General features: G+C 45.6%; 1 protein-coding gene across 1 annotated transcript in view; it reads left to right on the top strand.

Moving 5' to 3' along the window:
* The window catches only part of lrp1bb (low density lipoprotein receptor-related protein 1Bb), a 226681-nt gene that overhangs the window by 183355 nt on the left and 16798 nt on the right, over window positions 1-26528 (top strand). The window contains exons 55-77 of the mRNA XM_079731578.1: window positions 1103-1371; window positions 1886-1971; window positions 4617-4739; window positions 6957-7138; window positions 7429-7628; window positions 8216-8404; window positions 9569-9717; window positions 10280-10373; window positions 11467-11583; window positions 11946-12065; window positions 12920-13039; window positions 15536-15652; window positions 16889-16995; window positions 19954-20086; window positions 20827-20933; window positions 21525-21657; window positions 22753-22875; window positions 23063-23185; window positions 23422-23565; window positions 23906-24040; window positions 24754-24873; window positions 25112-25353; window positions 25928-26151. Of these exons, the coding sequence (XP_079587704.1) occupies window positions 1103-1371; window positions 1886-1971; window positions 4617-4739; window positions 6957-7138; window positions 7429-7628; window positions 8216-8404; window positions 9569-9717; window positions 10280-10373; window positions 11467-11583; window positions 11946-12065; window positions 12920-13039; window positions 15536-15652; window positions 16889-16995; window positions 19954-20086; window positions 20827-20933; window positions 21525-21657; window positions 22753-22875; window positions 23063-23185; window positions 23422-23565; window positions 23906-24040; window positions 24754-24873; window positions 25112-25353; window positions 25928-26151 (3357 nt within the window). The remainder of the gene's footprint in view (window positions 1-1102; window positions 1372-1885; window positions 1972-4616; window positions 4740-6956; window positions 7139-7428; window positions 7629-8215; window positions 8405-9568; window positions 9718-10279; window positions 10374-11466; window positions 11584-11945; window positions 12066-12919; window positions 13040-15535; window positions 15653-16888; window positions 16996-19953; window positions 20087-20826; window positions 20934-21524; window positions 21658-22752; window positions 22876-23062; window positions 23186-23421; window positions 23566-23905; window positions 24041-24753; window positions 24874-25111; window positions 25354-25927; window positions 26152-26528) is intronic.

Genomic DNA, 26528 nt, shown 5'->3' with positions numbered 1-26528 from the left:
CCAATTTGAGCTACCACACCCGTCAACCAACTTTTCCCTATTCTTTCCTTTCCCGACCTCAGTTCCCTCCAAGTATTGCGTCAGAAGTTTCCTCCATCTTTAATCCATCTAGAGGGATCGTCTGTGGCGTGGCTATGAATGATTAATGAGAGATAATAAATAAAGCCCCGCTGTCTACATGATAGAGCACACACACGTGCGCACACACACATGCACCAGCCGTGTGTGCGAACACCAACACACACACGTGCACATGGCACACACACACACAGCCATAAATTATTTTGATGTTAAAACAGTGACCTTGATGGCTGTAATGTGGTTCTGAATAGCACGGGGGAGGATGCAAGAGCTGGCGTGTTTCGAACACACGGATCTGACAGGCGAGTCAGCGCAGCGGGGGGTGTGTGTGTGTGTGTGTGTTTGTGTGTGTGAATTTGGGTCAAGGTCCACATCACGCTACCGCGATCTAGCGGTCATCACCGTTGTCAGAGTAGAGTGTCTGTCTGACACCCCTCCCCACACACACACACCCTTCTCCCCTCCACCTTCCTCACCCCCACCTCCATGCCACCCCCAAGCTCATGGCTTAAAAAATAATGGCAGTGATGACATTATCCCCAACAACACACCACACACACACACACACACACACACACACACACACACACACACACACACACACACACACACACACACACACACACACACACACACACACACACACACACACACACAAACAAACAGTGTTGTTTGTGGCGGGGGGGAGGGTTATCCCTTCCTGGCCTGGACATACAGATCAGCACCAGTGAGACTTGAAGGCTATAACTTTGGATAAGGAAGGGATTTGAACTGGCTCCAGTCCAGCTGATAGAAGCACTTTTTTTTTCGCTCAGGGGTTGGCTGGCTAAAGCAGAGTGTATATATATATATATATATATATATATATATATATATATATATATATATATATATATATATATACACACACACACATACATACTGTTCCATATATATTATGCTATTTTGTTGCACCGTTCTCACTCCTCAGGCCATCTATACCACAATCCTGTCATCTTATTTCACGTAAAAAACAAAATAGTACGTCTGCGTGTGGACCAAAGAACGCATTTCACCGTCCACTACAAACCATCCAACGGTGTCACCTGTGTCCAACCCCTCTTCAGTGCAAGTGCTGGCCAGGCTTTAGGCTGAAGGACGACGGGAAGACATGCGTGGACGTGGACGAATGCTCCTCCATCCTTCCCTGCAGCCAGCGATGCATCAACACCTACGGCACCTACAAGTGCCTGTGTGTGGATGGCTACGAAGCGTTGGAACGCAGCCCCAACGTCTGCAAGGCTCTGTCAGGTGAGCCTTCGCAGCGGGGATCACAACGTGTCCCCGGGATAAAGGTTTGAAACCCAGGCGAAAGGTTTACGGTTCGAAGCCCCTGTTGCTGGTTTCGGTGTAGCTGCTGTTCCTTTAGTGTTCTTGATGTCTTACTTTTTTGTTCTACACCAAAATAAAAATCTACATTTCACCATCCGCAAATGTTCCTATCAAACCTATCAAATTAGTTTTCTGGAGAAGGAAGCATCCCTCTGATGCTATGTATCTGTCAACCTTAATTTTTGTCAATGGTTGTCATGGCACCATGGTGGAACAGTACAGTACATTTTTCCAAACTTGTCCATGGCCGTCCTCCATTTGAATAATAAATATATGCTGGAACTAGCCCAACACTTAAGAGAGTGCCTCAAGGGCTCAAAGGAGAGAAAATATGAAAACCATTCATACAACTTGGTTATCGGTGGTTAACCTATGTTGGTGAAGTCCTTTGTCTGTAACATCAAGCCGTGTGCTCCCTTTCCCCGTCTTCCAGCCGAAGAGCCTTTCCTCATCATGGCAGACCACCACGAGATCAGGAAGCTGAGTGTGGATGGCTCCAATTACACCATATTGAAACAGGTGAGAGATGTCTGCCTCACTGGAAGTGTTTTGAAAAGCGCTGTGAGGCACACCTCAAAAAACACCTCAGCACTTTAACCAGGCAAGCAAAAGAAAGAAGAATCACGAATAACTGAAGGTTCCAAACTACTGTACTAATGTTTTTACTTTGGTGGTGTTGGGATGAATACAGTACAGTGTGAATGTATCACCTTTTGTTTTAGCAATATAAACCCCTGTTGAGGGTATTGATTATTCAAATGAGCCTTCCACCAACAGATGCAACTCTATAATTTTAAGAACTAAAGGAGTGATTGATTTACACCTTTTTTTGTTAACATTGTGACTGTTGTCGTGTTGATGCCTTTTTTTCTACAGAGAAAAAAAAAGTTGAATCCACATGCCCCATGACCACGGTTGATTGTAACGACAGAGTCAAACACACGGTTAAGCCGTAGAGGGCTATCACCACAATGCTCTCCACGTCAAGGCGATCTAACGAGAGCGACAGAGTTTAGCCCTCGTACCACTTAGTGCAGTCAATTTATGCAACAACAATTAAGATGTGTTCTGCCGTGGATCAGATAACCAGGGCGCCGGTCAGGGCCACTTTGAGAACACTCTAATTTGCTGCTCATTTCAGTGGGTCAATGGTGCTGAGGAATGAGCCATTTTATGCACTCGGTTTTTATGTGTTCGTTTAAGAGTCTCGGTATAACGGCTCCTGATCTAAAAATTGATTTCCATGCTGTCATTTTATCCGTGCTTTTTATTTTTCATTTTTCAGTTTCATTTTTAGTTTAATATTCATATTTTTGATGGGGGTACACTTATAACAAACTTTCAGATGCTTTTAAGATTGGTACTTTAGGGCTCACCACACTTTCACCCTTTGTTAATCCACCGAAATTCCGGTTCGAGCTAGGATTTACTTTCCAAAGCTGTTATATCAGGGAGTTAAAACTAGTAAGCCTGTTTTGCATGTGAGACCTTTTACTCATTCTTAATGTCACCTCAAAACTGGCATCCGCATGGGAGTGCGTCGTTAAATAAACGAGCGCATTACGCTTCCTCGGTATCCTACTCTGGTAATATCCCAAATAGCGATTACATAACCCCATCGTAGGTGTGTAATGTAGCATAATGTCCTCTGACGTCAAGGGGGCTTTGGCAATGACAATATGTGTCTGCCGATTCCCTGCATTATGATGTCCCAAACTCCCACCGAGCCCCCCTCCCTCTCCGACCGTGGAAAAGCTATTTCCATCATCGATGGGTCGCAGTAGGGCGAACCCGGTCGGGGCTTTGAGTCTGTCTGTTAATTATCACAAATCACCATCTGGGATTTAAATCAAGCCCCTTGCCGTCCCCATTGTCTCCTCCCGGAGCCCCGTTATGCTCTCGTTTAGTTTCCCGACGCTCCTCCGTCCGGAGTGTTTCTCGCCAGCCACAATTCACTTTAATCGCCGCTCGCCTCGCTTTAATGGACGCCAGAGTGGGAGATATGCATATGTTTCTGCTAAGTGGTCCTGGCAGGATACTCCGTTGACCTCACCTCACTTCACCACGCCGTTACTTACTTTACGCTGTTCGGGAGATGGCTTCGCACCGCTCCATGTAGATCTCCTAATGAGATGATTGCGTTTAATGCCCGGCCACCCTCAGCCGATCTCAGCGCTGGCAGGCGGCGCCGAGGCGTAAATAACGCCTGCAGACGACGCAAACCAACGCAGGCTCTCGCCGTAGCCGCATAAGGTGGCTAAGGCGGTTAGCCTTAGCCTTAGCCACCGCAGCAAGAGTTTTGTGAGTGTCGTCGACAGGAATAGGACTCGCTTCGGGGCCGCGTTGGCACCTGCATGGCATGCTACGGCGTTCTCGGTCGCATGAAGCCATCTGATATAGCCTGTCAGAATCCTCCCACCTTCCCCTCTCCCCACACCTTTACCTTTCCTTGACACGCGCCACAGGAGGTGTTTGGGAAGGGGACGGGGGAGGGAAGGGAAGCCGTGTGACGGATGTTGATACGTGCTAGCATGACAAGGCAGCGACGGTAGCTTCCTGGTCCCGTTCGACGACGACTCTGCCGCTTTGATCCACGTCCTTCGTCTCCCTTTGCCCTGAAGCTAACCGGGTTGTGGTTGAATGCGGGGAAAATTAAACAAGTATTTTGATGGTAGACTTGAATGGAGGAAAGCTGGGAGTTAAGCATCCTTATTAACCCCGTCTGTTGGCGTGTTTTGTTGCCGCGGCGGTTGCCATGCAGAAAGCAGGAAAAGCTTTCAATTAAATGGACAGCTCCTCTGCTGTTTGTCTCAACAGCTGCTGCCGGCATCTGGCTACGGCACATTGTACAACAGTAGACCCTGCTCATTAGGGAAAATGAGTGTATGTCAAAAGTTTGGGCTAAAATTAAATCAAAATAGTATGATGCATGAACTCAAGATCTGTCAGTCATTATCCCCCATTATTCATTGTCGTCTGCACCGTTTTGTGTGTGTGCACGCACGTGTACAAACACAATCCGGCTATTGGCACAACTACAATACCGCAACGCACGCCTTCACCACTCTTTACCCTGAATCCAACGTGTATCCATATCGAAAAACCATGCCTTTCTCCTTCAACCCAGCTCTCTCTCTCTGTCTCTCTCCGCCTGTAATCCCCAGGGTCTGAACAACATCATCCACATAGACTTCGACTACAGGAAGGAGTTCATCTACTGGGTTGACTCGACCCGGCCCAGCGGACGAAAGATCAACCGGATGCGTCTCAACGGGAGCGACCTCAAGGTACCCAGGGGGTCTCTTTGCCACGTGGACCCCCACCATATGGTGTCCACTGTCACTGAAGACCCCACAGCTCGTGCCCCCCGTTCTAGACGGCCCTTGTCATGTCCTCCTCAGCATCAATACGCGCTGCTCTTTTTGATGGCAGCGTATTCGTTTTTTTTCTTTTTTAATCTGGTGCCATCTAATTACGGATATGCAAGTCATTAAAGATTATGCTCTATCCAGCCCTGTGTCAAAGCCCCGGATCTGGCCATTAGTGTCAAGCTGAACGCTTGTGTCTTCCTCCTCTCTTATTTATTTTACAGATGTTACAGCCTGTATGCTTTGTAATGAATGTAAATGAATGGCACTGATAACACGGTTGGCCTTAAGACGGAGGTAACCCGGCTTCAAGACACTCTGTGCAATCACCAAGGTCTGCCGGGGTCACCGGATCACAGCACAGACATTGGGACTCTCAGTAGATATTAGCATTGGTGTGCGAGTCGTGTGTTGTTGGGTGGGTCGTGGGGGCAGCAGGGGAGTGACTAAATGCTAATTTGCTGAATGAACTCCCACATTCTCAGTTTGAGCCTGTGCCGCAGCTCTGTGTGAGCACAAATTGTTTAAGATACAAATCAGCCCTCAACCACAGCGGCTAATTAGCGCAGCCACAGAAACCCCATGCCAATCCTCTACGCCCACCCTACAATGAGTAAGAGGAGGGTTGGGCCATTAAAACAAATTAAATAGATCCATTATTATGGACTCATTTTGCCCACATATAACAGTGTCAGCTATGGCTCACACATTACCGACCATCGTGTAAACAGATGATGATGAAACTGTCGGCAATAATTTATATTTAAAACGAAAAAGCGTCTACTGTTGTGACAGTAAACAATAATGACTTTCTTTTTCTTTAAAAACTGAAATACTGCTTGTCTTTAGCGCGCATGATTGATCACTAAACAACCACCAAGGGCACTTTTCAAGACACCTGTTTCGCTTTGCTAAACATAAAACTCTTGTCACAGCCCCAAGGTGATTCTCTTTTTTTTCTTTTCGGGGGGGGGAGGGGGGGTGTTTGAAACACCATGGGCCGCGTACTTTGGTGGATTCAGCCGTTTGTTTATGTGTTTGATGAGCTACATTTAAAATGTTGACATTTCCCGCCGCTTAACTTTAATTTCCACATCAAGCGATGATGTGAATCCTTTCAGAGAGATGCTAGCGCTGGGGGAGTGAAAGCCTTGAATGTTGAATGCAATCTCTCCTTTTTTCCCCCCTGGGGGGGTGGGGGCGCTATGATGGAAACCCCTCGATCTGTGACATTTGGAGCCGACTCCTTGAAGCTACATTGAGATGGAATTGCTGTATAATAGGGGTTCTATTCTATTGCCAATGCTATATATTTCCTTACAAATGATGACAGAGAGGACCTCAAAGCATATTGTGTCGCTTAATGGCAGATTGCACGGGTGACGAGAGTTTGAAACAGTGTTTTTTAAGCCATCGGTTTTATCTGCCAGCTGGCGCAAGCACTGTTTATTCCAGGCAACTGCTTTTTTCTCCCCTTCAAATTCAAAGGCGAGGCTATCTCAAGGATGGAGCGCTGGGATGTTGATGGAATGTTCTAGAATTATTATTTCTTTTTTTCATCATGGAACCGCTCTCAGCCAGACGTTGTTTAATAAGTTGTCCCCGACATCGCTCTTTGTTGTTTCACTCCCTATCTTATTTTCTTCCTGCATATCAATGATTTTCCCACTGACACTAGTCCGCTCACTTCTTCTTTAAAGGATAGATTGGCTGCTTTTCAACCCATAACTTGTGTCAAATGCTCATTCCCGATATGTGCATACTCCTGTGTTAAATAGCAGAAGTAGTAGTAGAACATCTTCAACAGCATAACCATGAGCCAGCTCTGACTCGGCCTCAACATTTGAATTTCTGCCATCTGTTTGTCAATTGGATAATCAACAACGCTGTGTGGCAGTGCAGAATATATATATATATATATATATATATATATATATATATATATATATATATATATATATATATATATATATATATATATATATACATATATATATATATTTGTTGACTTATACTGACCTTTACCCACACCTTGCTGTCGAGGATAAGCTCTGAATAGTGAAAACAGGTGATGTATTATAGTTGATCATTCAGTTGAACATGAACCCGTCGGTCCAATGTAATCCACGTCCTCAGGTCGTCCACAAAACGGCAGTTCCCAGTGCCTTGGCGGTGGACTGGATCGGGAAGAACCTGTACTGGTGCGACGTGGAGAGGAAGACCATGGAGGTCTCTAAGGCCAACGGCCTCTACCCCACCGTCCTGATCAGCGCCGGACTCAAGAACCCCACCGACCTGGTCCTCGACCCCCAGACCGGGTAGGCCCCTTGTCCTTTCACACCCCAAAGCACGCCGCACCAACCAGGACACACACTTGTTGCTGCACTGCAGTCCACACACACACACACACACACAACACAAGCGATATTTCCTGAAGATTGATCGTTGCTCTGACTCGCCGTGAACCTGCTGATGAATAATTCACGGCAACATGGCGTGTGGAGGGCCTTGGCGTTCGCACACTTATCATGTCTATAATGTTAAGGGCCATGTTAATCTGGTGTTCACCGGCGGGGTTCTGACTTTGTTGGAACCTGTCCACCGCCAGGTACGTGTTCTGGGTGGACTGCTGCGACTCGCCGCACATCGGGCGTATCGGTATGGACGGCAGTGGCCAGGTGGTCATCATCGACACGGAGATCTATAGCCCCATGGCTCTCACCATCGATTACACTACTAAGCGGCTGTACTGGGCCGATGACAATCACATCCTGTTTGCCAACATGGACGGCACCCAGAGACGCAAAGGTGAGGCGCGTCATTTTGGCAACGCCGACGGACAATAATTGGCCACTTAGTTGCGTAAATCTTGGACGGTGACGAGTTGTAATTCAACGCGGGACTCAAACAGCCCGGCCGTACACTGTACGAAGCCCATTCAATCCGGGACATAAATTATTCCTGGAACTATAAATATCTAATCGGCATCAGATGGGATCCATCAGCGTGCTCAGATTAATGACAGAATATTGAGGGATTGACATGATTTATGCAGTAATTTAAACCTCTGTCACCATGGCTTTGCATAACATAAATTGTTCATGTTTCAGTGGGGAAATAAAGGTTATTATGAGCGGCGTTCCAAGGACTTCCCCACATGGGCGCTCAAGATGTGGGCTTCTATAATATATCAAATTACAACATGAAATTGTTTTTAATTTGATCATCAAAAGTTTCACACAGTGCCACTTTAGAAGGTGATACATACTGCGACTGGTTCTCATGCACAGTGGGGGTTGGGGTTGAGGGGTGGATGCTAGGTATCAAAAGTGATTTATTCCATTGGATCACTGTCTCCCTGGGATACTCACTGCCCTTTATTTCCCTGGCTTCAGTGTCGTACGATCACATCCAAGGGGTGATGGCCCTGACCCTGTTTGAGGATTTTGTGTACTGGACGGATGGGAAATCCAAGTCACTGCGACGGGCCCACAAGACAAGCGGCGCCCAGGCCATTGAACTCCTCAACTCATGGCAAGCGATCAAATCCATCAAAGTCTACCATTCCCTGCGTCAGCCCGAAGGTAGGAGAAGGCTGGGAGACAGCACACCTGTTGTTAGTTCCCGTCCCCCTTGGCCTCGGTTTAATTGATTGTGTGTAATGTGTGTATGTGATGTTCCTGCTGCTGCTGCAGGCTCATGTCTGTTCAAAACTATTATATATGACTATATTATGTTTGTATAGAGGCATTTATTTATATGTTAATCCCATTTCTCACATTACAGTTCATCCATAAACTGCAATTACTCATCATGCAACAAACAATCCGAAATCCATGTGAAAATATGTTTCAGTTCCACTAAGTTTGATATCAGGAGAGGCCGTAGGAGTTGTCAGACAAAACGTTCGACACACCAGTCTTTACGTTGAGGTCTCGAAGCCTGACCCAGACATGTCAGGCTGTGACGGGTACAACAGCCTGATCCGATGTCCCGACGTTCATAATCGCCCAAAACGCTGAACGCTTTTCTGAGACGGCAAAATGATGTTGGAATGTTGGAATCAGGCTGAACTTGTGGAGCCTGATCCCGGCATTAAGCGGCTTAGCTTACCTAATTGTAATTGTAAAGATTGTAAAAGCGCTACTCTAGAACTAGCAGCCTTCTCCTTCTAACCCCCTTAATTTTGCTTTAATAATTTAGTTTGGCCTTCAAAGCAAAGTTTGGATAATTCAAGGATGGCTATGATAAGAAAAGACAGTTTTAAAAAGAAGCAATCTTCAAGACCGCCTGAGACTGGCAGAATATTCCCTTCTTTGCGCGATGGGTTTAGAATTGTAGAAACTTGCCTTGAAATATCGCTCACCCCACACACTCCTGCTTGTTACCGAAGCGGAGGAAGCACCACAAAGCACCGCAGATAATCATTGTCCTTCGTTTTCTCCCCTGGAGCCATTAGGGCCTGCCACCACTACAGAGGGAGCGTCAACACGTCGAAGGGCTTTTCCAAACACTATGTATGGCCACCGCAAAATCGAATTACAGCAGCGGCAGGGCTGGATTGTTGTGCCAAAACACACACACACACTCACGGCAGGTAGCGGTGCGTGGGTTGCCCTTGCACCTCACACGGGCACACATCCCTGCCCGTGTGAGGTGCTCATCGCTCTGCTCAGTACGTTGTGCGCATGCGGCCACACCGCCTTCCCCCAATGTGATTCTCATCTACGTGTTCCCTCCTTCCGCAGTCCCCAAGCATCAGTGTCAGGTTGCCAATGGAGGGTGCAGCCACCTGTGTCTCCTCTCCCCCGGCGGGGAACACAAGTGTGCCTGTCCCACTAATTTCTACCTGGCGGCGGACAATAAGACCTGCCTGTCCAACTGCACCTCCAGTCAGGTTAGTTCAAGTCGAACTCGCTCGCACTGTTTCAGATCAGCGTCGCCCCTTTGTTGTTGTTGCCGTTGTTACATCCCTCCCTAAAGGCAAATGAGTTGTTGTTGTGTTTTGTTTTTTTGTTTTTTTCGGGTTCCCTATAGGGCGTACTCTTTTTGTTCCTGCTGGCTGTTAGCCTGCTCCTGTGGTATAGCTACCCTCTTTGTGGTGGCATATTGATATATGCTCTGGCTTTGAAGTGCCTTCATCTTGTTTCCATGTTCACTCGGAATTTGATGGTGTGTGTGTTGTTTGTGTGCGTACGGCCTCATGTGGCCTTTTGTGTGTGTGTGTGTGTGTGTGTGTGTGTGTGTGTGCGCCACATTCCTGTGTGTGTACATGTGTTGACTAACTGTTTTCTTGTGTGTATTTTCTTGTTTCGTGTGTGTGTGTGCGTGGCACATGCCTGTGTGTGTACATGTGTTGACTAACTGTTTTCTTGTGTGTATTTTCTTGTTTCTTGTGTGTGTGTGTGTGTGTGTGTGTGTGTGTGTGTGTGTGTGTGTGTGTGTGTGTGTCCCAACAGTTCCGCTGCGGGACTGACGAGTGCATCCCGTTCTGGTGGAAGTGTGACACGGTGGACGACTGCGGCGACGGCTCGGATGAACCAGCTGACTGCCGTGAGTCTGCCAGACGCTGCCCGTTGTTGTCATGACAACCATCGGTGGCTTTAAATAATGCATGATCCTGCTTATATTAGAAAATATATATATATAAAAAATCAGATTTGTCGATTACTTTTTCTTAAACATTTTTTTTACTTATTTGGTTGAGTTTGTATATTAAATGGGTTTCGAGTTTAATTGTGAGTCACTTACTGTTAGCCAGTGATAACACGCATTGGGTTAAAAAATATGATAGAAGTTAATTGGTGGTCACTGTGTCATTTCTAATATATAGTTAGTGGAACAAACAAACTTAGTTAAAATATTCCCTTTCCAAATGTATTTCTTCACATTGGTTGAAGTAGATACCATAAAAACAAGAAGGAACCAAGTCCATTTCCAGTCTTTGGAGATAATTTTCTCATCTGGACACCAGATAACAGAATTGTCCTTCAGGACTCTGGTGACCAGGTTTGAAAGTCTCCCAGGAAAAGGCTGGGGCGTTAAAGTAAATCACAAATTTCTAACTCTGTGAAAATGAATTAAGTGAGTCACCGCTATCTTTCCTTGCCCTTACTTTACCATCAGATCCTTCAGCCAGGAGCAGGAATAATGTGTTTTCAGGGAATCAGTCTACTCAAGACTGAATCCACTTCTTTCCAAGAACAGCCAAAGATTACCTGGAAAGGTTCTCGTCTAGTGTTTTTAAACATGATCGCGTCTGTGCCCAAGGAAAGTGTTGACGCACAATTTAAGTCCCACAACTACATTTCATAATGTCTAATTAGTTATTATCAAATTGGGACGGTAATGACTCGGATATTGCTGTTACCCATTTGGCAAGGACATTTCATGTGTTTAAAAGCGATTGAAAACCAGCCTTTGTGCGTTTACTGCTGCTGCAGAAGAACACAACACGCAAACACATCCCTTGACACGCCTCCCCTTGTACTTGTATACATATTTAATCCACACTTCCCTTTTGTAGTGAATGGTGCCAACTAAGATTGGGATCATGTGGAAATGGAATCCTGTGGTAAGAAGACGCGCTATGATTGATTGAAGAATTTTAAACTTTTTTCCTCTGTCTTTTTCTCCCCCCATAAAGCGGAATTCAAATGTCAACCGGGGCGCTTCCAGTGCGGCACGGGTCTCTGTGCCCTCCCTCCCTTCATCTGCGATGGAGAGAACGACTGCGGAGACAACTCAGATGAAGCAAACTGCGGTGAGGAGGGGGGGGGGGGGGGGGGGGGCCGGACCTTTTAGAAACCGTTGCCAGTGGGGAGCTGATGGAAGATGGAGTGAATCATGTAATAATAGTTATTACAACCCAAAATTAACTCGACGAGTACACGCACAAATTGAGTTTCACGTCGATTCCACTAGTTCTGCGCGGAAAGGAATACAAAGAGACTATTGTGTTGTGTTTCTGTTTAATCCCTGTTAAATCGAGATTGGATAGCCGTTGATGTTCAAATCGGAATCTTAAATATATAAAAAAACAAGGTTTGCCTTGGTTTTGCCTTAATGACTCTAAAGCCTTAACGATTCTAGTAGCTTAATAAGATACTGTTTCCCGTCCTCCAGAGACGTACATCTGCCTCTCAGGCCAGTTCAAGTGCAACAAGAAGCAGAAGTGCATTCCTCTGAACCTGCGCTGCAACGGTCAGGACGACTGTGGCGACGCGGAGGACGAGACTGACTGTCGTGAGTAGCGGTGCCGTCCCGTTGATGTTACATCCAACTCGTAGCCAGTACATTGCAGTATGTAGTGTTCGCAGTATTTCAGCTTTTTAGATTTGCAAACGTGCCGGACAAATCAGCCTTTTCAGCCTTTTTATTTTATAATTTGCCCACTTTATCCGGACTCGAATGGCTCAAAAAGCGAGGTTGGAGTTACTTGTCTTCATTCGACACACAGACACACTCTTTTTTATTACAAATTTCAAATCACTCCATTTAGGAGCAACGAACCGACTCTGCACCATTATGGCACAATGCGGTCTGGGGCTCGGTGTTCTAGGAGCGGTGTCTGGGTATTAGATCTCTGTTAGGAGCAGGGATGTATGAGAACAGAACTACACAGCCATGATGTAATGCCAGTTCATCAGAACATCACACCTCCATCAGGTGTTTTAGACTGCCACATACGTCTTGCGTGCGATTCCAGGGGAGGAGGTGAAAGAGCTGGGGGGTGGGGGGTGTTGCTAAGCTCTAATTAAGGTGAAGGCTAATTACTTAACCGAAGCCACCATCAATAGGCCTAAAGCGTGAACGGATGAGGCATTGAATTCTTTTTTTTTTGTTTTTGATCATCACACCATTGTAATGATAACATCCAGAATTACTGTATGTCAGGTCACATTATGATGTTGTAAATTGCCATCATGCTTTCGGATAATAATACATTGAAATATTATTTAGATCAAAAAAAATGAAAGGCAGCAGTAAGTAGCGGCCCCGGGGTATCTTACGTTTTCGTAAGATACCCCACCCTCATGGCTCCACCTTCACGGCCCCTCCGTTCTCTTCACCCCGCCTCCCCATGTCTCCGTCCCCAGCGGAGAGCACCTGTTCCCCGGATCAGTTCCAGTGCAAGGCGTCCATGCACTGCATCTCCAGGCTGTGGGTGTGTGACGAGGACCCCGACTGTGCCGACGGCTCCGACGAGGCTAATTGCGGTGAGTTGTGAAAAAAGCACCACTTGAACACTCTTGTTTTTGTCTCCCTTTTAGAGCTCAGTGGGAGAGGGAGAGGGAGAGAGGAGGAGAATTCTGATTAGGAAATTAACCAATTTAACACTTGGGTTCTCTCGGTTTATTTGCCTCCCCAACTTCTCTTTCTCTTTCTTTCTTTCTTTCTTTTTTACTTTCTTTTTTCTATCTATCTTTCTTTCTCTCTCTCTCTCTCTCTCTCTTTCTCTTTCTCTTTCTCTCTCTCTCTCTCTCTCTCTCTCTCTCTCTCTCTCTCTCTCTCTCTCTCTCTCTCTCTTGCCTTGAGAGAACTAGCGTGAAGGACTTCCATCCGTAGACATTGAGAGACAACAATATACCTTCAAATTGGTCATACAAACAGTCCCTTTAATTCTCTTTCAACCTTCCCAGATAAATACCAACACAATAGTTTTTGTATTAATGGGTCGGTCCCTTTTTTTTTCACTTTATTTTGACCAGGCAAAATACCTTGACAACGTATTGTGGCAGACATATTTTATTTGTGTTGAATTGAACCTGGCAGGCATGCATCGTTAGAAAAAAGTATCCTTTGAGGGAAGATGGCACATTCACTCAGCCAGCAGGCAGACATAAACAAATGAATCAACTGAATGTGAACTTCCCCTTGGATCTAGAAAATAGCACAAATGGCAAAAGGAGGAATTATTATGTATATTTTTGCAGCCATCTTTGATAGCGACCCTGCCTTGTCTTCTTCATAGTAAATTAAGTTGTGAATGTCTGGGCACAGTCCGATTCTCTCTCAATAAAACACAAACTATGGAACGATATACTGTATGCCCAAGTCACTCCTCTTGATCTACGTTTCCTTTTCATCTCTTGTTCAAAGGCTTAAGTTGTTTTGCAAACACACACACAATGTGTGTGTTTTGGCACAGTGTAGGCTTAATTTGTATATAGAAAAACTTGACATCTTTGATTAGATGACGACTTCCATTTAGATTTTCCTTTCAGCAGCAACTTAATTTCTCGTTGTTTTTTTTTGTGTTTCTTTTGTGTGTAAAACCTCCATAATGAAAGTCCTCATAGTTGGGCTCGAATCCTTTGACATTTGAGACCTTGGTTACCTTGGTTATGTTTTGTCAAGAGGCACAGCGAACATATCGGCAATTATTCTAACCATCTCTACAGTACATCAAGTATTCATCAGCCAAACACCTCTGTCAACACATTGCGCGACACAGGAAAATAATGCTAATGTCGCGTCATCGTGCTTTTCACATTCAATTACCGGAGCCCGTTAAAGGAACTTTGGCTTGTGGGGAAGCATGGTAATGAGGCCAGATGAACTGTGTGTGTGTGTGTGTGTGTGTTCAGGTTTGTGTGTGTGCATGCGTGCACGTTTGTGTGTGTGTGTGTGTGTGTGATGGCACTGTTTTGTGCTGTGTCACGTCTCTCCTGCGCTCCAACCGACTGAGCAGTCGGTAATGAATTGCAGTCTCCCTCCCTCCAACCCCCCACCCCCACCCAAACCCAGACCCCCACCCACCCCACCCCTCTCTTACGTTCCTGTTGCTCCAGCCCAGCGACGCTCCGTCCCGCTCAATCTTTTTTTCCCTTCTGCTGTCACGGCAGGGAATGGAAGCCAGCGAGAGACTGTCACAGAAGTGCTTGGGTCTGGGAGAATGGAGCCTTCCCCGCGCGCTGATAACCGCTTTAGGCCGCGACATGGGGCCTGACTCAGCCCTTCATTGAAATGTTATTGTTTCCTTTTCTCCTGTTTGTTTGGAGAATGTTGAGATTTTAGAATAATTGAAGTAAGGGTTTATTGCGTTTCTTCAGGGGGGTCTTTTCCGCGGCATCAGCTTGAATGAAGCGTTAATTAAATCGCTATGTAGTGCTATATGTATTTATGAAGCACTATGCAAATAGTGTAAATAGTTCCACTAACTTAATTGATTTGGAGTTGTGAATTCTGGCAGATGTGCAAAGATGTTTTAATAATTCATGCTGAATTCAAGACTCTCGTTGATTAAAGCATATACAGACAGGTCGGAGTCCACACATTTAATCAGTTTTAATACGCCATCAGATCTAGGGATGGTTCTATCAAATATACTTGATGTTCAAATAATATGATAAGTTTTGTCTCCCTTCCACAACACTAAGCTTATCTCTGTTATCACTGTTTTAAGAAAGGCCCGTCTCCGCTTCTCCTTCAGCTATGTCACCTTGCAGCGTTTTAGCCTGGGGAGCGGGGCGTGTTCGGAAACCGTGTGTCAGACTTGCCTGGGGGAACCCAGCAGAAACGTTGACTTCTCATGGCGAAAAGGACGGCACACGCCATTAATATTCATGCGCTTTGAAGACGTTTTGGTTTTCATGTATTTATTTATTTGATTTTTTTGTGTGTGTGTGTGTGTGTGTGTGTGTGTGTGTGTGTGTGTGTGTGTGTGTGTGCGCCATCGTGTGGTGGTTGTTTGCCCCCGCATCCTGATGAAGATGAGAAGACCTGTGGCCCTCACGAGTTCCGCTGCGAGAACAACAACTGCATCCCGGACCACTGGCGCTGTGACAGCCAGAACGACTGCGGAGACAACTCAGACGAGCAGAACTGCAGTGAGTAGCCCCTTCTGCGTCGAGCTCGGCCCCTCCGCCTGCACCGCCGCCACGGCCGCTGTACCTACATATCCCTACGTTAGCAAGTGACGGGGAGCGGTCGCCCTCCGCCCCTTTTCTGTAGCACCACCCCCATCACATCCTTTCATCGCTCTGCAATGCACGGCTGATCTTTCGAACAAAGACGCGTGACGCATGAGCCGGCCTGCGCACCCCTTTTTCATACAAGAGAGATAATGTTGTGGCCTTTGCTCTGGCTCTCTGGTAATGAGGACGTTTCGACTGAGGATGTGATAGCATCGTCTTGGTATGTGTGTCTTTGTGTGTGTGCGTGTGCATGGGTGTGCGTGTGTGCTTTTTGTTGTCGCGCAACATGTTCTCCCTTTTCTTGTAGAGACCAACTAGCAAGGCTTCGAAAACACTTCTAATTGAATCATCCATGCATTGAACCTCAGAAGAAAGAAAAGAATGTTCACATAACTCGCTTTTATCTTCCTTATTGGTTTCCGCATGCTCTCTCAGGACATGTGCGCAAGCATGCCCGAGATAGGCTGCTCCGCGCAGATCTGCTGAGTGTGCATCGCCCATTTGATTTATTAGGTGCTTATTCCCAATACCTATTAATGTCACTTAAAATGCAAATAAAGGCCAGTCAAGTGTTGGACGAAGAATTAAGCAGGTGGGGCCCGGCCGACAGAAAGGGAAGTTGCAAGATGGTGCTGCAAAGCCTGCTGGGAGCCTTCCTTTGAAGCACAGCTCATAACACACATCCTGCGTTGGCTAACAACCCATGATAACAAGGGGAGAGCCCAGGCCCGCACCATCGGATGCAGCTGTTTAAATACGTCTTAATGCCGTCCTGTGGGACCCAGGCTCTCTCTAAATGGGTGCAATGGCACTTGCCAGATTTTTGGCTTTGGGGACTGCGGGCCCCTCCAGTGCAAGACTGGCTGCGCATGCATTTGCATGCTGAGCAGCCTGGCCAGTTAACTCCAATTCCAATGCAGAAACGACTCTAATTAGCCTACAAATTGTTGGTGGATTCTGAGCCGATTCTTGTGGGGGGGAGGGGGGCTGTTTTTCCGGGGGAAACTAATCTACAGCGTCGATGCAAGTGACATTTTTTATTTATTTTTTTTGCTGGCAAAATGATACAGTAGACATTTTACAGTTTAAGGAGCTGCTGTGGTGCTGCATCTTCATGATTGCTGTTTTCATTGTGTTTCTCTAACTCAGAGCCAGTCACTTGTAATCACAAAGACTTTCCGTGTTCCAATGGAGACTGCATCTCCTCGCGTTTCCGGTGTGACGGGGACTACGACTGTGCGGATAACTCGGATGAGGTAACAGCAAGAAATTACCACATTATTGCTAAGCACTAAAGTCTCCCAGCTATATTTTCCACTCGGATGTGTTGTTTTAATAAGCTGGCATCGTTTTAAAGAGCTATTGTGTGATACTTTGCAGCATTCAGAAAGGGAACAGCCTCACTGTACCTGGTTGGTTTGGGAATGACTCATTGTCCTGCCATTGCTAAAAAAATAACTATTAGGTCAGCAGAAATACTGTGCGTAATTATAACAATATGCCAAAAGGGTGACAAGCACTTAATGTACTCAATGACCGGGAAATTACTGATATAGGGCTTCAACCAACGTATTACTGCGCGGTTCATTGTTGAACTAAGTTGCCCTTATATCTAGCGACCATATTACAATCGCTAAGTACATAAACAGATATCGTGCCCACGCTGTTAACAGATACTTCTTCCATTTGTACTGGGCTTTGTTTATGTAAGGTTGCACCCACACATTATAAAGGGTTCATGCTTTGTTGGCCTCTCGACAGACAATTCACCAGTAATATATTGCTATGAACAGTTTTGACATGCACACGTTGTCTCGTAATCCATAGGATAACATAAACATCCACTTGAATTCATTCATATAAACATGTAGTAGCGCTGTGTAAATGTGAGCAAGATCTTGGATCTCATGAAACAGATTGATCTTGCCCTAAGCAGACTCTTCTCATAAAGTGACTTCCAGGTGAGTCTGAGAACCATCTAAGCATGCAATCGATATTGGAGTTTCTGAAATCTTGGCTGGGCAGCCAAGTAACAAAAACAACAGCTGGGAAGAGTGCAGAGCAGCTATATATATATATATATATATATATATATATATATATATATATATATACTGACACACACAGCACAATTGACAGGTAAACTATGCTGTTAATGGCTTGCAAAAATAATTACAATTCTGCCAGTACAGATTATCTAACTGCTGCTGAGTACAATTAAATATTCCCATCTGTTAACTTTGCAATTACATACCTAATACATACACACTGAATTCATGTTTTTTCTAATGTAATCATTGAACGATAATGATTGTGTGTTTTCTGTCTTCCTATGAGCTATTTTACTAATTATCTCATGCTATGTTTAGGTTGATAAAACGCAAGTGCAGCCATTGAATCATGCTGTGTTATTTGACATGTCATGACGTCAGATTATTGTCACAGAGTATTGGCTCATGTGAAACCGGCAATGTGTTATATTATAAAAATGTAATGTAATTAACACACAATTATTCAAATTGATTCCATTTCCACCTATAATGTTGACAGAATATTCGGAAATAGAAAGTATTTAAAGCAACCTATTTCCAGACCTCTAATAATAACCCGCCCATGGAGTTTTACAATTGCGCCCGGAACAGTTATGTTCCTCAATCACATTGAATGGAAACCATTATTGGGCAATTGCATAGCTCATTGGATTGTCAATTGACGGTTCTGCCAATTCTGTGTGCGTCACTCAAGTCTGTGGGTGGACCAATTTAAATACACTGCAGTTAAAGTCTAGTTTCTCATTCAAACCTGTTACACGTATGAAATGAATAATGATTGATCATGTGTGAGGCCAAAACGTTATTGTTTGTCATGTTCAGCGGTAACTCAATATTCTGTCAAAAACATCTTTGGCTTCAAATATCAAATTGTCTTATATCTCTGTAGTCGATACTACATTCATTTGGGCCTCAGGTAGGGCCCAGTCTTGGGCTAACTGATAGAGCTACTTTGCTGCTTTTCTCATCGAGCTCCCTGATTATATTGCATTTTCTTGACAAAGTCTCAATTTGGCTTTGAAAACCTCGGTCGTCTCTCTGGAAGGCAGCCGAGGATGAGTCTCAGAAACACTCAGGAGACTGGAGTGGAATAAACCACAAGAATATATTTCTTTACTCAGGTCGCAGGCAATCTAATGTGTTTTAATATAACAAAGGAGGCTCCATCAAAAAGGTAGAGACAAGCAGATTAAGGACTCCTGTGGCAATATTCTGAAATAACTTTTGATGTGCTGCGTTGTTGATTTGATAGGATCATGTCAGAAAATCGATTCATTCCTCTTTGGCATTTTACAATTAATATGCTAATGCTGTTCAAATGACACTTATTTTTTTATTTTATTTTTTTTATTTTTTTCATGTTAATGTGTCTGGCATAGCAATGTTAAAAATGTCTTGTAGTGCTGTCAACCAGCGCTCTAGAAACCAATTGAATGATTTGAAGTGAAACAAAACGTAAATATGCCCTCATCATGCAAGGCATGACAACATGTGGTTATTCTTCCCATCAAATTTCCAAGGGATGAACTAACAACGAAAATCAGGACAGTCCGTGGAAATGAATTACTGTAAGATGCATAATTCAAGGACAAAGACTCGTTATTACCGTTCATTATCGGGGCTAATTTATTGCTCTGTTAAGCATTTTCATACCAATTTTATATGAAATCCCCTTCTATGCATAACAATGCACTGCTCATTTACAATTTAATGTGCATCCCCTGCCAATCGTCGCTTTCTGGGTCAGTGATATGATAGAAAGTGGGCCTTCTTCAATGGTTTCTGATTAGAAGTGGTCACCACGGATCGTCTTCACCCAGTGCTTATAATTGTCTGGTGTCGTCATGAACAGAGAAATTGTGTTTGTTGCTGCTTTTATTCTCTTTCCATACTTGAGCTCCTTGATGGTTCTGGTACTTGAGCAACCGAAGATGTTACCTCAGAGGTGAAATACATATAAGTATTATTTTTTTTTATATGCCACTTGAACATAGAATATATACTGCGCGTGGCAGCATATTTTCAATAGTGAATTATCTCAGCGCTGTCAGTGGTGTATTGTAACCAAGGCCCCTGGTGTCTAATGGAGTGTTGCCTCCTGCTTTGAGGCTTCATGGAAGTGTCCCTTTCTGAAGAGTGCTTTGTGCTCCTCTTTGTTTACAGAAGGACTGCGAAGCGCGCTGTGCGGATGATCAGTTCCGCTGCCACAACAACCTGTGCATCTCACTCAAGTGGCTCTGTGACGGACAGGAGGACTGCAAGACTGGGGAGGACGAGAGGAACTGCCAGGAAACAGGTTTTTCAAAATAAAACAATCCATTTTTTCAAAAAAAGAAAAATGAGCCGTGAAAGACATACGGAACATCTGAACGTCAACCAAAGAAAAAATTGTTTAAAGGAATGTGAAAGCTCTGTGAAACAAAAACACGAAAACCATCGATATCAAATTTGTATACTAGGGATTACACAAAAATTACAAGAAAAAATAACCAGGGATCCCTGGAAGCTTTTTTTTGTGTATCCATTTGTAAAAAGATTCATGCTGCTCAACAACAAAGAATCGACGGACAATTAAAGGATCCCCTCCTGAAAAGTGAGGAGTAATAGAAGCACACCAGCAACGCACAGCCGCGTCCGGGCCTCCCGAGCAGATGCTAGTGCTCTCACGGTTTTGTGAAGCTGAGTTGGCTTTGCAAGGCTGCTTGTTTCATCTGCTCTGCGGAGCTCCTGCCGTGATGATTGGCCGCGTGTGTTAGCAAAGTGCTCCGACAGCCGACCGCTAAAGCACTTCGTTCAGCAGCAGGTAGTGAGTCGTGTGCTCCATCCGGCCATGGGGAACACGTCATATTTAAGTAGCTAACCAGTCCCTGCATCAGCAACACCCAACTTTTAACCACTCCAAACACTTTGTGCTCCTCGTTTTCATTGCAGATGTTTGTGGAGTTGCGGTGGTTTTAGCAGGCCGGGACGGGACGGGGTTTGTGAGCGTTTTTTAATGATTTTTCGGTCGATCTTGATGTTATCTGTGGTCCACAGCCGTCCCCTCCTGCTCGCTCAACGAGTACGTGTGTGCCAGTGGGGGGTGTGTGTCGGCCAGCCTGCGCTGTGATGGACATGACAACTGTCTAGACGGCTCAGATGAGGTCAGTTTGCTGAGCTCTGCACGCTTTTTATTTATTTTTTCACTCGCTGTAACTTTTCTTTTTTTTTTAACAATATTAAGCTTTCAAATGCCACAAACAACATTCAAAAGGCAATAAGTCTGCAAAAGGCGCATACAGATACTATAGAGGACTAGATGGGGTGTAGAACTGTCATTTACAATTCTAATGTGTTTACTTTGTGGCATTCTATGTTCAAATGCAATATCGCCATCATGACTGTGTATGTGTTCATCGTTGAAGTTATTAAGGTAAAGAGGTTGTATGCAGCATCTAACACGTGTCGATGCATATTTCTCCCAAATACATTTGCCATTGACAAAGCAAATCAAAGGCAGTTGACAGTTGACAAGGCAGTTCTTTCCACAATGCATGCATTACTATTATCATAATACCTGTGCATGAGTCAGGAAGGACATTAAGATCTCAGACAGCTCTCTGTCTGCATCTGGCTGTGGTAATTATCCCTCCATTAGTCAGGTTCCTACACATCATTTTTTTAACAAACCTTGAGCCCAGCGGCAACGTTTGACATTTTTTGGGGCAAAACCCATCTATGCTCTCTCTCTACAGATCGGCTGTGTGAAGGAGTGCAGAGAGGACGAGTTCCTGTGTCTGAACCGCGCCCACTGCATCCCGCGGCGCTGGCACTGCGACGACGTGTTCGACTGCGTGGACCACAGCGACGAGGAGGGCTGCCGTCAGGGTAGGGCATCATGGTGACCACAGCGACGAGGAGGGCTGCCGTCAGGGTAGGGCATCATGGTGACCACAGCGACGAGGAGGGCTGCCGTCAGGGTAGGGCATCATGGTGACCACAGCGACGAGGAGGGCTGCCGTCAGGGTAGGGCATCATGGTGACCACAGCGACGAGGAGGGCTGCCGTCAGGGTAGGGCATCATGGTGACCACAGCGACGAGGAGGGCTGCCGTCAGGGTAGGGCATCATGGTGACCACAGCGACGAGGAGGGCTGCCGTCAGGGTAGGGCATCATGGTGACCACAGCGACGAGGAGGGCTGCCGTCAGGGTAGGGCATCATGGTGACCACAGCGACGAGGAGGGCTGCCGTCAGGGTAGGGCATCATGGTGACCACAGCGACGAGGAGGGCTGCCGTCAGGGTAGGGCATCATGGTGACCACAGCGACGAGGAGGGCTGCCGTCAGGGTAGGGCATCATGGTGACCACAGCGACGAGGAGGGCTGCCGTCAGGGTAGGGCATCATGGTGACCACAGCGACGAGGAGGGCTGCGGTCAGGGTAGGGCATCATGGTGACCACAGTGACGAGAGAACTGCAGTCAGGGCAGGGCGTGTGGCCGTCGTCATGGTGACCACAGCGACGAGGAGAACTGCAGTCAGGGCAGGGCGTGTGGGCGTCACGGTGCGCAACGCGTGGGCCCGCTGCATGCTGGGACGTCTGAAGTATGGCATGACACATCGGTTCACGGGTGAAAACCTTACGCCGTTTGTACTCTTTCTCTCTGCACACTCCTGCATCCTACGCGCAAGTCTGTCTAGCGCTGGAAGCGCTATTAGTCACATAGAAACGCGTAGCTATGGAGACGAGGCAGTGGCAGTAAAGCGGTTAGAAATAGTGGGGTTCACAATTGTGTAGAAGTCCTTTAAAAGGGTTTTCGTAACGTCGGAAGTAGACTTTTGCTTTGTGTGGGTTGGGGGAGTGTGTGTGGTCTTGGCCAGGCAATAACACCTGTCCACGGAAAGCATTATTCCCAGAGTCCCCATAGGTTAATAACCTCCCGGTTTTAGATGAACCAACACCAGCCGTCTCTGTTATTACCAGGTTCCTTCTTCTGCCGCACTGATGAATTTGTCTGCAACAACACCTTATGCAAACTGCACGCCTGGGTGTGCGACGGCAAGGACGACTGTGGAGACAACTCGGATGAGGACCAAGACATGTGTGGTGGGTCCGCCCTCAAAGGCTTCCGCTCAGACACTTTGTATACTATTGTTTTTCTTCATCATAAAGAACATAATGAACTGTCATGGTGTGCAGCGTCCTCAGAGGCGCTAGTGGGTCCCTCCGTAATGGATTCACTTTGGGGGGGAAAGACGGTGGATGAAATCAAGGCATGGCTTTCTCTCCCCAGCCAAACACGCGTGCCCTCCCACCAGGGCGTTCCGTTGCCGCAACGACCGCGTGTGCCTGCGCACGGACCAGGTGTGCAACAAGGTGGACGACTGCGGAGACAACTCGGACGAGGAGGAGTGTGGTGAGCAGCATGTTCATGGTTCGCCATCAGGACACAGAGATACTAGAGAAACGCGACCGCTTTGATATTCTAGCATTTATTTGTTATTCTACACCTGTGAAGGTTCTAAAGTGAAAGTGGCGATAGCTTTTCTTGGGGGGAGGTGGTTGTCAAAGAGGTGTTAAACAGTGCTATAGGGGAGTTCACCTGCGTGGCGGACGGTGGCGTGAAACCGAACGCTCTGTGTTCCGCAGCAGAGGCGGTGGCCGGCAGGCCGCGACCGTGCGGCAAGACGGAGTTCACCTGCGGCAACCAGCGCTGCATCCCCGCCCAGCTGCAGTGCGACCTCTTCAACGATTGCGGAGGAGAAAAGAGCTTGGATGAGCAGGAATGCAAAGGCCGTACGTACCGCACTCCACCCATCCCCATCCCACCCCACCCCCTGCTGTCATGGCCGCGGACTTCAAGGAAATCGCAGGCGCAGGGGGGCGAGATGAAAAGGGACGCTGGACCCTGAGTGAAATTGGCACTTTTTTTAGTTTGATCTGTTGTTTGGTTATTTATGGTAATTTATGTATCGCCCCACGACTTGAGGTGTGTTCTGCGCTATATGAAAGGGGCTACGGCAAAGATGTGGCCCTCTTGGCTTCGTAGCACATCAAACATGAGTGCACAGCAGGTATCTAGCATGCCGCCAGAAGTGATGGAGTCTAATCAAATTCCTGTTCTTTTAACACCTAGTTTCCAACGGGGACGTATGTGGGAAGAAAACAAACCCATGCGGGGAGGATGCAATCTGTAATCAAACAAATGCTAATGGCGTTTGCCATTGTAAAGTGGGCTTCAAGAGGGACCAAACAACCAGCCAGTGCCAAGGTATTGTATGCTCACATCGGTGTCTGCCTTGTTCCGCCATGCAAATAGGTTAAACCCAAACAGGGTTGTGAGCAATGATACACAGAACTGCATTAGGCTGCGCCAAGGGTAGCCTAATGCAGGCTACCGTGTTGTTCAGCGGTAGCCGGAAAGTAATTTTTTTTAAAGGGCAAATTACTTACCTGTTTTTGGTGTATTTGCGAATTTTCCCAACCCAGAAAAACCCAGGATGTAATTTGCTCACATTTAATTGTACCATAACCAATTTCGGCATCTGGCGTTGTGTTTTTCAGAATTTTCAACCACTTATATAGTGCCTCACAGAGAATAGGACAAAGGGGGGTTGATTCTTCCACTAACCACTAGTAACGGAAGTTACTTCAAACTATGATACCACTTTTACACTTTCATTTTAAGTGATGATAGCGCCAATTATTCAATCAAGCAATCCAGACCCAGGTGTCCGATTCACACTTAATGGGTTTGTGCGAGGAAACGGGAAAATTCCTTTTACAGTGCACCGATGTCTTTTTCTCTTTCGTAACAGGTCAAGGCCACCATTTATAAGGTTCGGAAATGAAAGATGATTGAAGAATGATTAAAGCTGCACTGAGAGCTCAACTTTGTAGGAGGCAGGAGTTATTAGGCCGTGTGTCTGAGAAAAACTGCCAAAGTTCTGTCTTCATCTTTGCTTTCTTTTCCTTTCTTTCCAGAAATCAATGAGTGTCTCAAGTTTGATGCATGTGCACACTATTGCACTAATACTAAAGGATCTTTTAAATGCACATGCGATCGGAACTATAAAGAGTTCAATGGCAATTGTATAGCAAAAGGTAAGAACCCAAACTTTGCATTTTTCAAACATCAATTCATTAATTGTGTTCAATTAAGCTAAGATAATCAACATTGATATTCAAAAATATTGTTCTCATAATTGAATTGTAATATTGTTAATCATGAGGCATAGTCAAAGTTGATTGTATGTTTGTGTGCTATGTTCAAACTGTTCAATACCCTCAATGGAATTGAGCCACTCTTCATTTTCTTTGCATATAAATAAACCATCGGCAGGACCAGAGGATCGAGTGCTCTACATTGCTAATGACACTGAAATCCGAAGTTTTGTGTATCCATTTAACCAGAGCCATGGACACAAAGTACTCACTCGCATCGAGGACAATGCACGCATTATTGGAATGGATGCACTGGTTCACCACCAAAAGTTTATCTGGGCTACACAGTTTAACCCTGGTGGACTTTTTTACAAAGAAACCCTAGACAGAAGTCAAACTAAATCTAATGTCAAAAACATTGTAAGTATATCCAAAGGTGTTGATGAATGACTTTTTTTTTTCTAAGCAAGCACTTTAAATTTTTAGTCATTGTGTAGGCCTAGACTGCCCTGAATCTGTTTTTGGTGCCTTGATTGACTTGGAACGAGCCCAATGTAGTTACATTAAGTAGTTATGATTTAATTTAATATATTGCTTGTTGAATAAATGATGATGATTATTTTTGTTTTGTTAAGTAATGGTTGAATTATTCAATCCCTTATTGGTTTTAATGAGCCAAACCTTCAGGGTAATATATTCTTACAGATTGGCTCAAGCAAACTAATTTATTTAGCGCCATATTGCATTCAAACGGCAATTCATAATACTTAGATTAACCGTTACAACATAACTCGTTGGTATATTACTTTATAGTCAGTGCTGGAACTATGGTATCAATTTGATAGCTTTGTTCCATCTCACCAAAGGTAAACTAACCCGTTCTAAATCTTCCTGTCTTTCGTTGAGCTCAATTGAATACAACTTAGCGCATTGAATCAGTGCGCAGAGCCTCTTACGCAGTGCCTAATGTTTTGCCACCCATTGATTCCACCAGTGCTCAGACTTTCGCCGGCCCAGGGATGTGTCCGCCGACTGGATCACGGGCAATATCTATTGGACGGATCACTCGCGAATGCACTGGTTCAGCTATTACACGGCCCACTGGACCAAGCTGCGCTACTCCATAAACGTGGGGCAGCTCAAGGGACCAAATTGCACCCGGCTGGTGACCGACATCGCTGGAGAGCCCTATGCCATCGCGGTCAACCCGGCCCGAGGGTAAGACGTGCTCCTCCGGGAGGCTAATCTCGGCCGACTGCTGGTGCTAGTAGGGTGCACACAGGGTAGGAATGGGAGAGGACTCCCAACGTCCCGTCACTTCCCTCCTACCCCAACCCCACTCACGCACTCACTCGCGTGCACAGACATTTCAGGAAGCAGGCCATCGTTTTATTGGAAGATGGGAAGATCAAGGGAGATTATAACACGAGAAATTAAATAGTGTGACTTTCTATCGATGTATAATTGTAAAAGGCCTGAAGTTGAGATCCAAATACGCAGTCTCTTTAAGTCTGCATTCAATATCTTTAGCGATATTCCCAGTGTGCAATACATACTTGAATATGCAGTGTCTCTTAATGGGATGGATTTGAATC

This window comes from Pollachius pollachius (assembly GCF_949987615.1).
Source record: "Pollachius pollachius genome assembly, chromosome: 3".
In the NCBI taxonomy this organism is placed as follows: Eukaryota; Metazoa; Chordata; class Actinopteri; order Gadiformes; family Gadidae; genus Pollachius; species Pollachius pollachius.
Note: the sequence above shows the minus strand (reverse complement) of the source record. Positions and strands in the feature narration are given on the sequence as shown.